Source organism: Epargyreus clarus, unplaced genomic scaffold (assembly GCF_041222505.1).
Source record: "Epargyreus clarus isolate Ecla_fem2 unplaced genomic scaffold, WU_Ecla_fem_2.2 ptg000019l, whole genome shotgun sequence".
NCBI lineage: Eukaryota > Metazoa > Arthropoda > Insecta > Lepidoptera > Hesperiidae > Epargyreus > Epargyreus clarus.
Window position 1 is genome coordinate 7878676 of NW_027332227.1, and position 14619 is coordinate 7893294.

Genomic DNA, 14619 nt, shown 5'->3' on the forward strand with positions numbered 1-14619 from the left:
GTTATAACAATAATGTAGTTTTGTAGAATTATATCCAAAGGAAAACACTCAGCTTTTATTAAATGCTTAAATTCATGTTTTTATTTTTCTAAGATAAACATAACTACGCCTATAGTACGCCTCTCCTATAGCTTTTACGGACAGTATTTTCTTTTCTTATTGGAAATACGGCCAGTGATATGTTTTTATTTCACCATGCTCCTTAGAGTGAAATCTTTTAAAGTACCTTTTCTCATAAAGGTTTAAAAAAAATATTTTCAATTTTAAAGTATCTACTACGGTAAATTATTTGCAGTCTTACAGTACGTATTTTGTATTCTATATCGGTACCATTATCATGCGGTATGCATTGATCTTTGAAATAGATTTTAAATTGGGTTTTACTTAAAAATAATATCAACGTTGGATCTTTTCATCAATAAAACACATTTATAATAGAAAGATTATATTATTAGGTGTGATGATTTAAACAATAGCAATTAATGTTACATTTCATGTCGAGGTGTCAACAACAAAATAAAACATTTGTGCTTCTAAAAATAAATTAACAAAAGTAAATACAACAATGGGTTAAATAAGGAAGAAGTACGAAATACACAAATCAAGCATTTACATAGGGCGAGGAGACACTTTGGTAAACTTACGCGTAGGATACATAGAAAATACATTTATTAAACTTTGATTACATTTATATTACTAGTAAAAAATTAAAAGAACGATAATGAATATCATACAAAAATTTAATGGACAAGGTAATTTTCATTAAATTTTTGCACTAGGTAGTTACAGAACAATTAAATTAAACAATTTGCGTCTGACTAGACATTCTAAAGCCACTTACGTTAATAAGATAATTCCAGTTAATAAAAAAGGAGTTACATTTAGCTCATATATTTCAATACCCAACTAGTAGCACATCTATACCGTTATATCCAATATATCTTAGTTTAAATTAAGCATATAAATTGTATTGTCAATGTTGCCAAAAATTACTCGCCCTATATACCTACACTCATCATTGCATGTATACTCATGAGTATTGCGATATATATAAGACTATATTATATATGTATAATTATGTTAATGTGGTAACTTATACATGATATTGTGTGATTCGAAAATTTCATTGATTATGTTAGTTTGCGGTTAATAACGCCAATGTTACCTCACAAAATGTCAAAACTGTGTTAATTTTCAAAGTTTGACTTTTGCTCACACCTATGCACCACAACAGCTATGTACCAACTCTTAATCTAGCAATTGAAGTTAAATTCAGTGGCGATAAAGTAATTTGTTCCGAAGCTTACTATGTAATATGTATCTATACTGAATTATTGATAAAAGGCAGACGACACTGAATTGAAGACGTGAAAACTGTTAGTTGACACAAATTAGTAAACCTCGTTCAGCTACACTCTTTTAAAATGTTACTTTTAAAAGATGAGCCCGAGCTTCCACTCCGTCGATTTAAATAAATTACTATACTACTAAACAACTTTACAGGTATATAAGTATTTTTATTATTTTTTATACAATTATACAACACCATAATTCAATAAACATACTCTTTGGGACGCATAAATCAACTTTGGGTAGGTTATATTGTTAGACATCTATTACTTGGTGTTTGCTTCAAATAACATAACGTGTACAAAGAAAAAGGAAATATTAACAAAGTCGTAGAATCTCAAGAAGGTATTGTTACTTTTTGGCAATTTGTGCTTTTTGTGTTAAAACACGTTTAAATAAATCACTACATATTATGTCACGACATTCGGTAGTTATGCCCGATGCTTAAACATATTGAAATGTGAAATGAAGATATGTAACAATTGTTAATAAATACTGCATTCTATTATCTATGAACATCGATACTTAGTTTTATCAAGATATAAAATGTTATAAAAAGTCATGGTATAATTTGGTAACAATATATTACGGTTACGGAATCCTTTTCTACCAAAAAGGCGTGTTACCGTTTTAGTCATGTTAAATACGGCTAAGTATTCGGTTATCGGATTCGGGATTAGACGCATCTAGGCCACCTACCCGTACAAGATTTATTTTTGCTACACTACTAACACCAAAATCCTCTTTACTCATAGTCAGATCAACTGGATTTTACTGAATTAGCGGTCATATCTACAATTGCAAAATCATCCACATTTCTTTATGAAACGTAGGTAAGTCTTCAACAGCAGCAGGTATCATACAATCTGGATAGGTCAATTTTGCAAATGATTATCAAATATGGAAAGCCATATTTTTAAGTCATTACTTTCAGCGTTCTAATAAGTATAAGAAGGTACATATTACTTCTATAGATCTTTGTACATTTGTATAAATAACTTATAGTTTTTAAGGTATACCAACTTTTGCTATAGATTTTTTAGCTATCCGCATTTGATAGTCATTTGTCAATAGTCAAGTCTCTTTCCCAAAACAATGGAACACATAAGCATAGCGCAGGGTTGCCAGGCAATTTTTGTCAGAGTCTAATCTCTAATTCTTAAATATAGTGAACACTAGTAATACCAACGTGATCATTGTCTTAGAATAATTTTTAAAACTTCCAAATGTTCAAACTAAAGGAATTAAAAAAATATTGAATGTCGTACTAAATTAAATACATAGCTATTCTACCGGCTATAGAACCAGTACTAAGTCAACTGAAATTAATATAGTTCGCGCCAAACTGCTAGTCCGCTCTGAAGTTGTTGCGAGCACCAGTCATACAATTTTATATGGCGATGCGACTCATTTTTATATTCAGAGTGGACTAGCAATTTTACGCGGAGTATATCGAATCTACGAGTAGTAAAAAAAATGTCATAAAGTTCAACTGCAACCCACAGATTAGTATAGATTACTCACTCCTAACAAGAAAATGTAACAAGGTTTGGCAATTGAAATTGCCACTGTCATCTATTTTCGTCTTTGAAAAATATTAAAAAATGTATTTTTTAGATCATTTACAAATGAAACGATATTTCTCCGCGCTTTTTCTTCGATTTCATGTTTTTCCACGACTTAAACTGCGCATGTCGGCATTGTTCTGCGCAAAATACACCATGACAATTATTAAATGGCTGATAGAATTGTCAGGCGTTTAAGCCATTTAATGGCTTCCTTGAATTACAAGGCGGTGAGATATCTATACTTATCTATGCTGTAACCTAGCAACCCCGCTCTAGCGAGTGTCAGTGTCTAGCGTGTGTCGCGTGTGTCGCGAGTGTCGCGAGTGTCGCGTGTGTCGCGCGTGTCGCGGAGCAGGCGCGGCGGCGAGCGCGCGCGGCGGCCGCACAGCGCGGCGCGCCGCAAGCGCCGCAGCAGCGACGCCGGCCGCTATCAGATGCGCTCCACGTAATTACCTGGGGGTTAAAATACGTTTTTACCATGCTTTTATTTGCTCGGGTTGTATCTAACTTTTTTTTTATAATACTAGCTGACCCGGCAAACGTTGTGTTGTCATATAAATAAAAAAAACATGTTAAGGGTGAACAACCCTTATCACTTACGGGTTTAAAAAATAGATAGAATATTTGAAACTGTGATGGTAGCGAAGTCTGTCGAATCCAATGTGAAACATTCCAAAATCAACAACTACTTACGAATTAAAAATTAATTAAAAAACATTTTCCCACGGACTAAATTGTGAATCTAAACTATTCTCAAGTCCCCTTGAACACACACAATAAATTTCATCAAAATCAGTCCAGTCGTTTAGGAGGAGTTCAGTGACATACACACATAAGAAATATATATATAAAGAATAGGAGTAGCAGACGAACATGCAGTCCACCTGATGGTCAGTGGCTACTGCCGCCCATGGACATCTGTAATCAACCCCAGATAGGATTAGATATTCCTACCCGAGGTCGGCTACAGATGCGCCGCTACCCCTGAGGACTAAGCTGGAACGCCTCGGAAAAGTCTGTCTCCCTTACCACACCCTTCAAAACGGAACACAGCAGCGCCTAACATTGCTGTTATTAGGTAGAAATAGGTGCGACAGTGGTGCAGCCGGAGTCGAACCCCAAAGGGTTCTACCACCTTCATAAAATGTATGTATGTATATATATGGCAGTGATAGCCTAGTGGTTAAGAAACTCGGCCTCTCAATCGAGGGGTCTGAGGTTCAAATCCCAGGCACCTCTGATTTTTCAAAGTTTTGTTCATATTAGAAATTAATTATCACTTGCTAAACGGCGAAGAAAACCATCTGGGCTTGGTCACTCTTTATATAGTTTGGTAACTTTAGCTTAATCTCGGTTCTTTACATTTTATTTAACGTAACAATGTTTCAAACAGATAAGACCATAATTAAGTTGGGTATTTAAAATATGTTGTGTATACGTTAAAGTGACGACTATATGGTTAATCGAATCTTATATATTACATCTCACGATCATGATAATTCGTATGTCTTACCTGGGAAGGTACCGAATCGTCCAGTGCGCTGCGAGGAGCCGACGTACCAGCCGTCGTCACACTTCTCCAGCACGTACACGGTATCGCCTTCGTTCAGCTCCAACTCGTCAGGATTTTGCGGACGGTATTTGTACATAGCTCGATATCTAAAAGCAAAATATACATAATTATATTTATATATTTTTTAAGATTTTAGAACAGTTTGTGGCTCGATTTCAGAAATACCACCGTCTCACTTTTTCTGCCTAATAACATATGACATAATGATAAGAGCTGCTGTATTATGCGCGGTTTGCAGTTCGGTATAGGAAACTTAGTTGTCATAGTGTTTCAGTTTAGTCTTCAAGGATAGCAAAGCGTTCTCAAGTGGGCATTATCCGGGATCCATTAAATTTAAGATAGAATCTCATCACGTCTTAATGTTGTTATTATTTTCATGAACAGAGTTACTGGTCAAAAAACGTAACTATATAGAAGGTGAACTTACGGCACAGCTTCAGCATTTGTATCCACATACAGTGGTTCCGCATTATTCAGATCTACACCAGCGCCGGTCGGCGGCCCGTAGCCACGCTCGGATGGAGTCAGCAAGTTTTGTGGCTGCTTCGTTGCGTAACCTGAAGAAAAGATTATTATGTTTTATTAGAAGAAAATTATCAATGCTATTATTCATGGTAGTATTCTTGGCCTTAAGTCATAATTTGATCGCTTTCAAGAACGTAGCAATATAGGTACATATAGTACATAAACAGATGTTACATTCTTTTCAGAGGCTTTTCGACTTAGACCTCAGGGGTAGCGGAGCATCTGTGGCCAACCTTAGGTAAGAATATATAATCCCATCTAGTGTTGATTACAATTGTCCATAGGCGGCAGTACCCACTTACGATCAGGTGGACTGCACGATCGTCTGCTACTTTCATAGTATACAAACATATTTTTGAAGTCATTGCGGCGGTATTACAGATACGTCTGTCACTACTGCTTGTCTCGCTTTCATTCTGGTTTGGATGTTGTCGCAAAACAGTCAATCAATTATGGATATTTTCTCATTATATTTCTAACGGATAGGATACGTATCTAATTGAACTAATACCGTTCAGGACCTACTAACATGTGCAACAGATAAATATAACTTTCTGAGTTAATTTCAAAGTCAAGTCATACCAGGCAAGGGCTGGGTAGCGGGAGGTGCATTGGCAAGCGCTGGGCTATTCTGCTGCGGCGTGTAGCTGTGCGAGCCCATGCTTCTCTTCGCTGTGCCATTCAGTAATCCATGAGCAGCTGGAGACGCTACTGGCTTATCGGTGTTCGAATTGGATTGCGATTCTGAAAAATGTATTAATCGTAAAATATTGAGATAACTTGATAACAGAAAGACAAGGTTTCACTTTCTTAATACCTTATTAATTTATAGTATATTGGTAGTTGTCTTAATTATTGCGATTTTTAATGGTTGTCGTTTAGCATTAGGAAGCAAAGTGATAGCCGTTTAAATCAGTCGCAGATGTGGTCCATTCATCACCACATTTTAAAAGAAGATTGATGAACCTAAAGAAATCAGCGGAAAACAGAAGGCAAAGGCCAATTGGGGCATATTGATTTTAGTCTAAGAGCCACTAGAATACACTCAAAGCCTAATTGAAATATGAAACACAAGTTTTGAAGATGGTAGGACCCTTTGTGGTTCGACTCCGGCGGCACCTATTTCTATCTCATAACAGCAGTGTTAAGGGCTGCTGTGTTCTGGTTTGAAGGGAGACATACTTTCACGTGGCATTCCAGCTTAGTCCTCAGGGGTAGTGGCGCAACTGTGACCGACTTCAGGTAAGAATATCTAATCCTGTCTAGGGTTGATTTCAGATGTCCATGGGCGGCAGTAGCCACTTACCATCAGGTAGAGCATGCTCGTCTACTACTCCTATATTATTAAAAAAAGTTACAAAGTAAACGTACCAAGTTTACCCAAGCTGGGCTCTTGCAACACCGTGACGTAGCTGTCAGGGAAGATACCGGTCTTATTCCCGTTGCGGCCCTCCCACCAATTCTGGTCGATTCGTCTCGTCAGTACTACCACTTCGCCCTTCTTCAGTGGAAGCTCGAGGTTCGTCTGTGCTGTAAAGTCGAATTTTGCTCTTGCCCTGCCCTCTACCACTGCTGGCTTCTTGGGTGTTTGCGCAACGTCGCCTTTTAGTAACTGGAAATAAACAAAATGTAATATTACCTTCGTGAAGCTAAGTAGTTCTAAGTTTAAAGGAGCTTATTTTTCCTATACTATAAATGCAATTTAAGATTGAGCAAAATGAAAGAGCTTCCAAGCAATTCTGAGAGGAATTATAGTTATTATTTTAACACATTGACGCGTAGATTAGGTATATCAGGCAAAATATTTTTATTTCTTCTATTACTGTTATATTACTACAATTATTTCAACCTTTTTTATATGTAAGTCCTTTTTTATATTTTTGTAAGTCTTGTCTTAAGTCCTTACCTCGACATAATTATAAGGGAACAGTCCTATCCTTCCGTGTACTTCCCCTTCGTACCAATTGGAGTCGATTTGGCGACGTACGTTTATAAGATCGCCCTTCCTGAAACTTAGCTCCCGCGATGTCTGACCATTGAAAGCATACAGGGCTCGCGCTACCGACCGATCTGGTTCATCATAACGATTCAGAGGAACCACTGTCTTCTGTGACGGCATAAAGTTGTCTTGATGTCGGCGATTTTGCATATCTTGCAACTCCTGTAAAGATATACATTTTTTTATTGAAAATAAACGTTCCAGTACTTTCAGGACAAGTAGGAAACCACAAAAAGTGATAGTCACATAAGATGTGGTTAAGACTTTTATTTTTATCATTCTTGGAAAAAATGAATAACAATTGAACATGCCAAGCTGAAGAGTAAGCACTCACTCATTTTGAAAATTTTGGAGATTTGAAAATTTAGAAGTTGATGCCAAACATGATTGCCAAAGATGAATTTAGTCAAGTACAGGTGGGTAGATTGAGCATGTTTTGTTATATAGATGTCACAAAGTGTAAAACATTGGTTATAGCGGTCACACATCTTTCAAACATCACCTTAATAGATGCATCAAACGCTTCTATGTCCACCGCTTGTATATCATTTTCCTGAAAATTTCAACTGATTTACTTACGCGAAATAAGATAGATAGATACATAGTGAGAAATTTAGCTTATAGATGAGATGTGTAAGATTAGAGTCAATTTCTAATATAAGTTTCTGAATAAAAAGTTTATATAGTTCATTTAATGTGCATTATTTTGTTTCTTAAAATAGGTATTGCATAAACTTTGTAAAAAAACGAAACGGATACCTAAATATGAGCCTCATTAAAAATGTACATCATTTTACAACGTACAGACACTAATAGTTGAATATCATGTTTAAAATGTTCAAAAAAGTTACGACAAAGAACTTACTCTAGCAAAAAAGACGCAAAAACTCAAGTGGGTAAAATATTTGCGTGATTTGTAGATGAGGCGCGCGCCAATACTACGTAGTAAGTATAATATACCGGTCATTTGGTCATCGCCTGTCGTTCTTTGGTATGCGGCATCAAGGTCAATCCTTTTAGAGCTTAGTAAGCTACTTATCAAACTGGATTACGTAAAAAAACAATTGATAGTAAATCTTAATACTAATTAGGCAAGAAATTTCTAATACCTAAATTTAGGAAAAGTGTGTTATTTTTATAATCATAGCAGAATATGTTATTCTGTAATTCTTGGAAGTATGCTACATCTTGGTGGGATATCAAGATACAACATTTAAGAACTGTTGCTAAACAACTTACACATTTTATTAACGATCAATCCATCCAATTTTTGCCTACCAATTGTCAATTGTCAATCTATTATAAAATAAAACGATTTCTTGGTCCAATTCACAACTTTTATTATTCCCGCGCAAAATACAACTCAAACGTCAAGAGCGTTCTTTTTCTTTTTTTATGCTAATGCATACAATCGTGTAACGCGTACAGCCAGTGACTATATAAATTGACACTTATTATTATAAAAATAACACATCATTAAAATAATTAATTGAAATAATACTATAATTAAATAACTACAATATATTTCTAACACTATGATATGCCAAACATTAGATGGATCGATTTTAAATAAGAGGCGTTGCTGAACTGAATTACGTAAAAAATAATTGGCAATAACTAAATCTCTGAAGCAAAAAGTCTTCAAAATCCTTTATTATTATTACTGTTAATGATATAATTATAACAAAATATAATTTAATAGTTTATCATCTTTAATATCGCATTAAATAAGCAAAACCTATTGGATCTCTCAGAATCGGTATTACGTAATCGCTACTAATTACGGCAATTGATTTCACTTTTACCATAGATATTTCTACACAAGAAAAACAAGGTAGTAAGGTACGGCTGCATACAGTAATCTTGTACGAAGCCAATTAAATATAACTGCTGTGTACTTTTCCAATGTTTTCATAGAAAACTGGTCTCTTATATAACTTCAACTCTCACTTCCATAGGTGTACCATTTAATCACCAGTTTATGTGAACGACCTACTCGACTGTTTTTAGGGTACCGTACCCAAAGGGTAAAAACGGAAACCTATTACTAAGCCTCCGCTGTCTATCCGTCTGTCACAGGATTCTTATCTCATGGTCCGTAATCGATTGACACTTGTATTTTTTACAGTGTGTATAATGGTGGCCGTTGTGTATTAACTTCTATGGCTGCTATAATATCAAATGCTAAAAATAAAAAATAATGTAAATTTGGTGGTAACGGAACCCCCCGTGGGCGATTTTGACTCGCACTTGGCCAATTTTATTTATTTTTGACGTGTAGTATATTTAAGATGCACGGTCATAAAAAGTTCATTCAATTTGATGAGTAAATCTAAAATAAAACAAAGAAAAATATCACAGTAAAAGAAATTGTGGTGACCACTGTACCATGCACTCTCGCTATAATCACAAGAATTATCCAGACATGTTCTAATTGCTTTAATTATGCGGTATTCATTGCTAATTGTTATCTAGCAAGACTATGTTAGATAATTCGACGTCAATTCTAAGCGCTCTAATTTAACCCAATTAATTTGTGAAAATGGGTGTTTAAAAAGCACCCAAACAGGTCATTAACCCTTATCATACTTCATAGTTGGTAAAACCAGTATGGTTTTATCGGGGAGCTACCACCGACACATTTATTTCTAACGTGGGTCTTCTGTTTTGGGGACAGAGTGTGTATGCCGACTGACTTACTTATTATTAGGTGACTATCTTAGTTCTCAGGAGCAGTATCTGTGATCGGCTTCATGTAGTGTTATGTGTTATATAAAGTTGGGTAAAGTTTTCCGTGGGTGGCAATGATCATTATCAGGAAAATATATTGTTTCATACATAATTAGAGGAACCAATACGTTGCTGGCAATATGGGAGAGCTATATGTGTGCCTTTTTGAAGTGCTTTGCGACGAAAAAGGATCACATTGGACATACGAAGCTTAAACTCGACACAGTCAGCTAAACGTGATTAGAAATTAAATCAGCCAAGCCTCAAGTGAAAACGACAACTGTACTTGGATTGACGTACAATTTCACTTAAGTGTTTAAGTATTTTACTAAGCACTTTGCAAGTTTTCTCCGCGACATCTGATCGAGACAGTTCAATTTCTAAACTATAAAGAATAAGATTAAAAGTGTGGAACTGTGGAGCATAAAAGTTTAGAAAATGTGAGAGATCGTAAATAAAATCTGTAATAAGCATTCTTTTATCGTCACTAACTTCGTCGTAACTTTTATTTCGATTTGTTTTATGTAAAGATAAAAAGAGTTGAATTAAATATTTATAGATCAATGAATTAAAAGTATATTTTTGTTATATCTTATTTATCTCCATAAATCAAATCTACCATTTTTGTACAACTGAAAATAGTATCAAGAAGCACGGAGTGCGTAACCATATTACGGCATAGTAACAATATTTTATCATATCTTACATATAAAGTGCGCAAGATATGCTTAAAGAGAACAGGGGGGTTACTACCATCTGTTAAAACAATAATATTTTAATCACAAATTGAAATTTCGTACCACAACCTCGTTAACGTAAGATTGTTTTTATAACAATCAAACTAACATAACTGCCGACAAACTGGCCTACAGTTTGGCAGATTTAAAATTATGTTTATTTTGTAAGTCTTCTTTATTAAATAAATGAAAAAAAATAACATTCCAATAACCAGTTTTGTATTATGTCGGTCGAAATTATTCATTCCTTTTGCAGGAAATTTAACTTTTTAAGCAAAATATGACTATTACAGTTTTGTACAAGCGATAAGCGAAAAATTTTTAATGGTTTAAGTTTATTCAACTGCGTATTACGGAATATTTTACTGTTTTAAGGTCGTGGTACAAAGAAAAATAATGTTGATGCAATATTGAAATAGTAGTTTCCTGATCTATGATGGTTTTCAAAGATGGTGGTAGGCCCCCAGTGCATTACTAGTGATATGTAGAGAAGTAGAGATGTAGATCATACACTTCCGGCGTTGACTTGCATATTGTTAGTGAAATCCACACTACGCACGAACAACACGGTCTGAATAATGAGCTGTTTGTTCAACTGTTTGTAGATGCAAGACAAGTTTAATTTGGTTATTTTATCAAGCTACTTTCGAATTATACAAGAAGGTATTTTTATGTCTTATGTGTGTTCATAATATATATTATGCATTAAAAGGGTTATGAACGCAATTTTTTTTAATTTACTTTAAAGGGATTGCTATCAATTTGTATAATATACCTTATCAATTATAAATAATTTAGATTTCCTATAGATTATGTTATCTCTTAAGGCGAGTGTTATAAGATTCAAATACAATATAACAACAACAAAAGTCAATGGGATTTGAACTTGGGACCACTAAGTTATCACTGCTCACCTAACTCACTGCTAACAAATATTGAAATTCAGATAACAGTACACAGTAACTTAAATGTATTAAAACCTTTGTTTACTAACCGACGAAACAGCTACAATCATTCACGGGAACTTCACAAAACCGCAAATCAACAAACACACCGAGCAAAAGTTCCTTCGCGAAGTAAACATTACTTTGATTAGACAAGTCGTATAAGGTTAACGGTGCTTACGCTATAGTATCTACGTTATGCAAATGAGACGAGCAAATACGTTTATTGTGGAAACCTGAATGGATACGGCAAACAATTGTGCACGAGAGAAACCGCAGGCAGTGTTCCGGTGGTTGGCGCGTATGAATCGGAAAGTCTATCTCGTAATGTTATATTTTAATGACGATGAAAATTATACTTTCCACGTTGACCTTATGCATCTATGGTAATACAGAATATTTTTATTTTGTAGCAGGTACTTAGGATACGCGGTTATTTTCTTTATGTCATGTTTTGACCAAGTGACAGGCATTGTGGTAACAGCACCCCCTTACATATTAAAATGTCTCAATATTAGTCTAAAATCGTGTATGAGTGAGTATCCAATAACATAGCTACATTAGATATAGATTGCTAGTACACAAAATCTTAAAATACCCTAAACGAAAATTCACGGCATATGTAGATACATCAAAAGTTACCTTCATCACAATCAAGAAAACATTTGAAGAACGTAAGTAGGTTAAAAAAACCGCAAATTGCAACGTAATTAATAATTGTACATAATAATAAATACAAAGTACTATGCACATGGAAATGAATAACATAAAACTTAATTTACTATCCACGACTCACTACGTAATAAATATTCACTAATAAACGCAAAGTTTCATTAGAAGTGACATGATGATATTGATCAAACTCACTTTCGTGTCCCGGTAACGTATTCGACGTACGTACGTGTCAAAGGCATTGACTGATAATAACAAAAAGTAAATAGCACATACTAAAGAAAGTATAATATAAAGCGTATAATAGTCGTAACGGATTGTTAGTCCACAAGCGTGGTATATTTTTAAAACTAGTTTTCTAGCGTGAAGAATTTGTTTATAACATCGCCGATTGTCGTCGAAATATGCACTATTTATTCTTAAGTAATTTAAAATATAAGGTTAGTATTATTCACCTTTTAAGTCACTAACTAGATAAAGAAATGCTATGCATTATGTGGCTATACATTACTATTACATATACTATAAGTATATACAGAAAAATATATATTTTGTAATTTTTTGTATTTGTAATTTAAAATATCTATTCTATTGTATAGTACCTATTCTATTATATAAACAATAGTATTCTATTTATATGGCAATCCCATTAACTTTTCCTGCTAAATTTAGGTCGAATTACAACAAATTGAATAGCATTCGAATCTTAAAAAAATAGACGTGCTAACTTTCATGGCAACGGATAAAACAGTAGGTAAATTATTCTTCAACAGTCCTACCAATTTTCTATACATATCACAGAAAATTTGTTAGTAAGGAACCCACCGGTTGAAAGATCGACTCGCATTAGGCCAATTACAATCTACCTATAAGGCGTTATGAGAACATTTGACTGGAAAGTTACATAAGCTTTCAATTACTTATTTATGCTTATCTGCAATTTCTCTTCAGCTAATCTCAGTACTCGCGTCACTACAGTATGCAAATCTGATAATAATGAATAATATGGTACTTATCTTATCAATGATAGTGCATTAAGTACCGGTTTGTTTTCTAAGTAACGCTATTGATCAAACTGTAATTACGTGATCGTAACTGGCTGAACAGTGCAATCTGAATCCAAGCTGACTGACAGGGTAATCGCAGGCTGATACTCCGTAAATTTCCGTAAAAAGGTCAAGCGGTTATGTACCTACCTGTTTAAAAATATAAACGTTTTAATTTTTATTCGACTGGAAACCATTTCATAAATATTTTAATATCAAGCACTGAAATTTAGTTATGATTGAACATAAGTCATAAGTAACATTGAAGGTGGTAGAACCCTCTGTGGTTCGACTCCGGTGGCACCACCGCCACAGCTATTTCTGCCTAATAACAGCAGTGCTAGTCGTTGCTGTGTTCCGTTTTGAAGGTCGTGGTAAGGGAGACAGACTTTTCCGAGGCATTCCAGCTTAGTCCTCAGGGGTAGCGGCGCATCTGTGGCCGACCTCAGGTATATCTTATCTTATCTTATCTGGGGTTGATTACAGATGTCCATGGGCGGCAGTAGCCACTTACCATCAGGTGGACTGCATGCTCGTCTGGTACTCGTATATTATAAAAAAAACATAAGTCATATCTATGAGTATTACAAGAATAAACTGAAACGTTAAGTCAACTTACACCTTTCATTAAATATCCATATTAATGTAAGTCATAATTTTGCAATGCGTTTATGCTAGCAGAAGTAGGTGATTAGGCTTAAATCTAGACTACCAAGGTATCGGGTTATTTACGTTCTGATTATTCTTTGAGTCCACGATAGATATGAGCAAAACAAACTTGGAGGACTCTACATTATTACGGAGCACTTAGGTCTATTTATCATTTATATTCACTTATCAGTTTTATTAAAGATGTATCTTATTGCATGGCATAAGTCTCTGAACTATAATCCCAATCGATAAATACATATTGAATTTCATTTGCGTCTCTCTTTGACGGATAATATGGGAAATAGAGACGGAAAACTACTTATGATATTGATAATAACTCGAAGAAACTTTGACAAATAATATTAAAAAATCCGTCATTGTGAAGATCTTATATCCGTTTCTTGAAACATTACGATTTAAAAAAATAAATATGTGTTAAGATTTCATTTTTAGCTTAGGTACTTAATGAAAGTTAAGAATTAGTGGGTACTTACATTAACTGTTAACTTCAGATCGCTGGTCGCTTTATATTTAACGATAACATTTTGTACGTTGCACTAAGAAGATTCCTAGTTTACGATAATGTCGTGTCGTGTTAATGTCGTCGCCATGCATGCGTGCATTGTCGCACTGTGCGTGTGCATATGCGTGGGTTGTACATACAAGTAACAAGAGGTCGTGAACTTAGTTTCGCTTAGTTCTCGCTAAGTGAAAATTTTGATGAAGTAATAGAAAGTATATTGCTTATTTGCATAGAAAACTAAAAAAATGTAGTTTTGAAACAAAATATTTAGTGCTTAAAATATAAAGTGTTTAAAAGTGCA

The 14619-nt window shown here is 34.6% G+C and overlaps 1 protein-coding gene across 13 annotated transcripts in view; it reads right to left on the bottom strand.

The window, feature by feature from the left end:
• Positions 1-428: 428 nt before the first annotated feature.
• The window catches only part of CAP (Cbl-associated protein), a 184797-nt gene continuing 170606 nt past the window's right edge, over positions 429-14619 (bottom strand). For 11 of the 13 annotated variants that reach the window (XM_073083493.1, XM_073083494.1, XM_073083492.1 and 8 more), the window contains 7 exons: positions 7518-7568; positions 6923-7177; positions 6388-6628; positions 5599-5760; positions 4919-5048; positions 4432-4577; positions 429-3371 (listed from right to left, as the gene is read on the bottom strand). In XM_073083493.1, the coding sequence (XP_072939594.1) occupies positions 3349-3371; positions 4432-4577; positions 4919-5048; positions 5599-5760; positions 6388-6628; positions 6923-7177; positions 7518-7568 (1008 nt within the window). In that variant the 3' untranslated portion in view covers positions 429-3348. The remainder of the gene's footprint in view (positions 3372-4431; positions 4578-4918; positions 5049-5598; positions 5761-6387; positions 6629-6922; positions 7178-7517; positions 7569-14619) is intronic. The other 2 variants (XM_073083486.1, XM_073083491.1) reach the window with 1 other exon arrangement.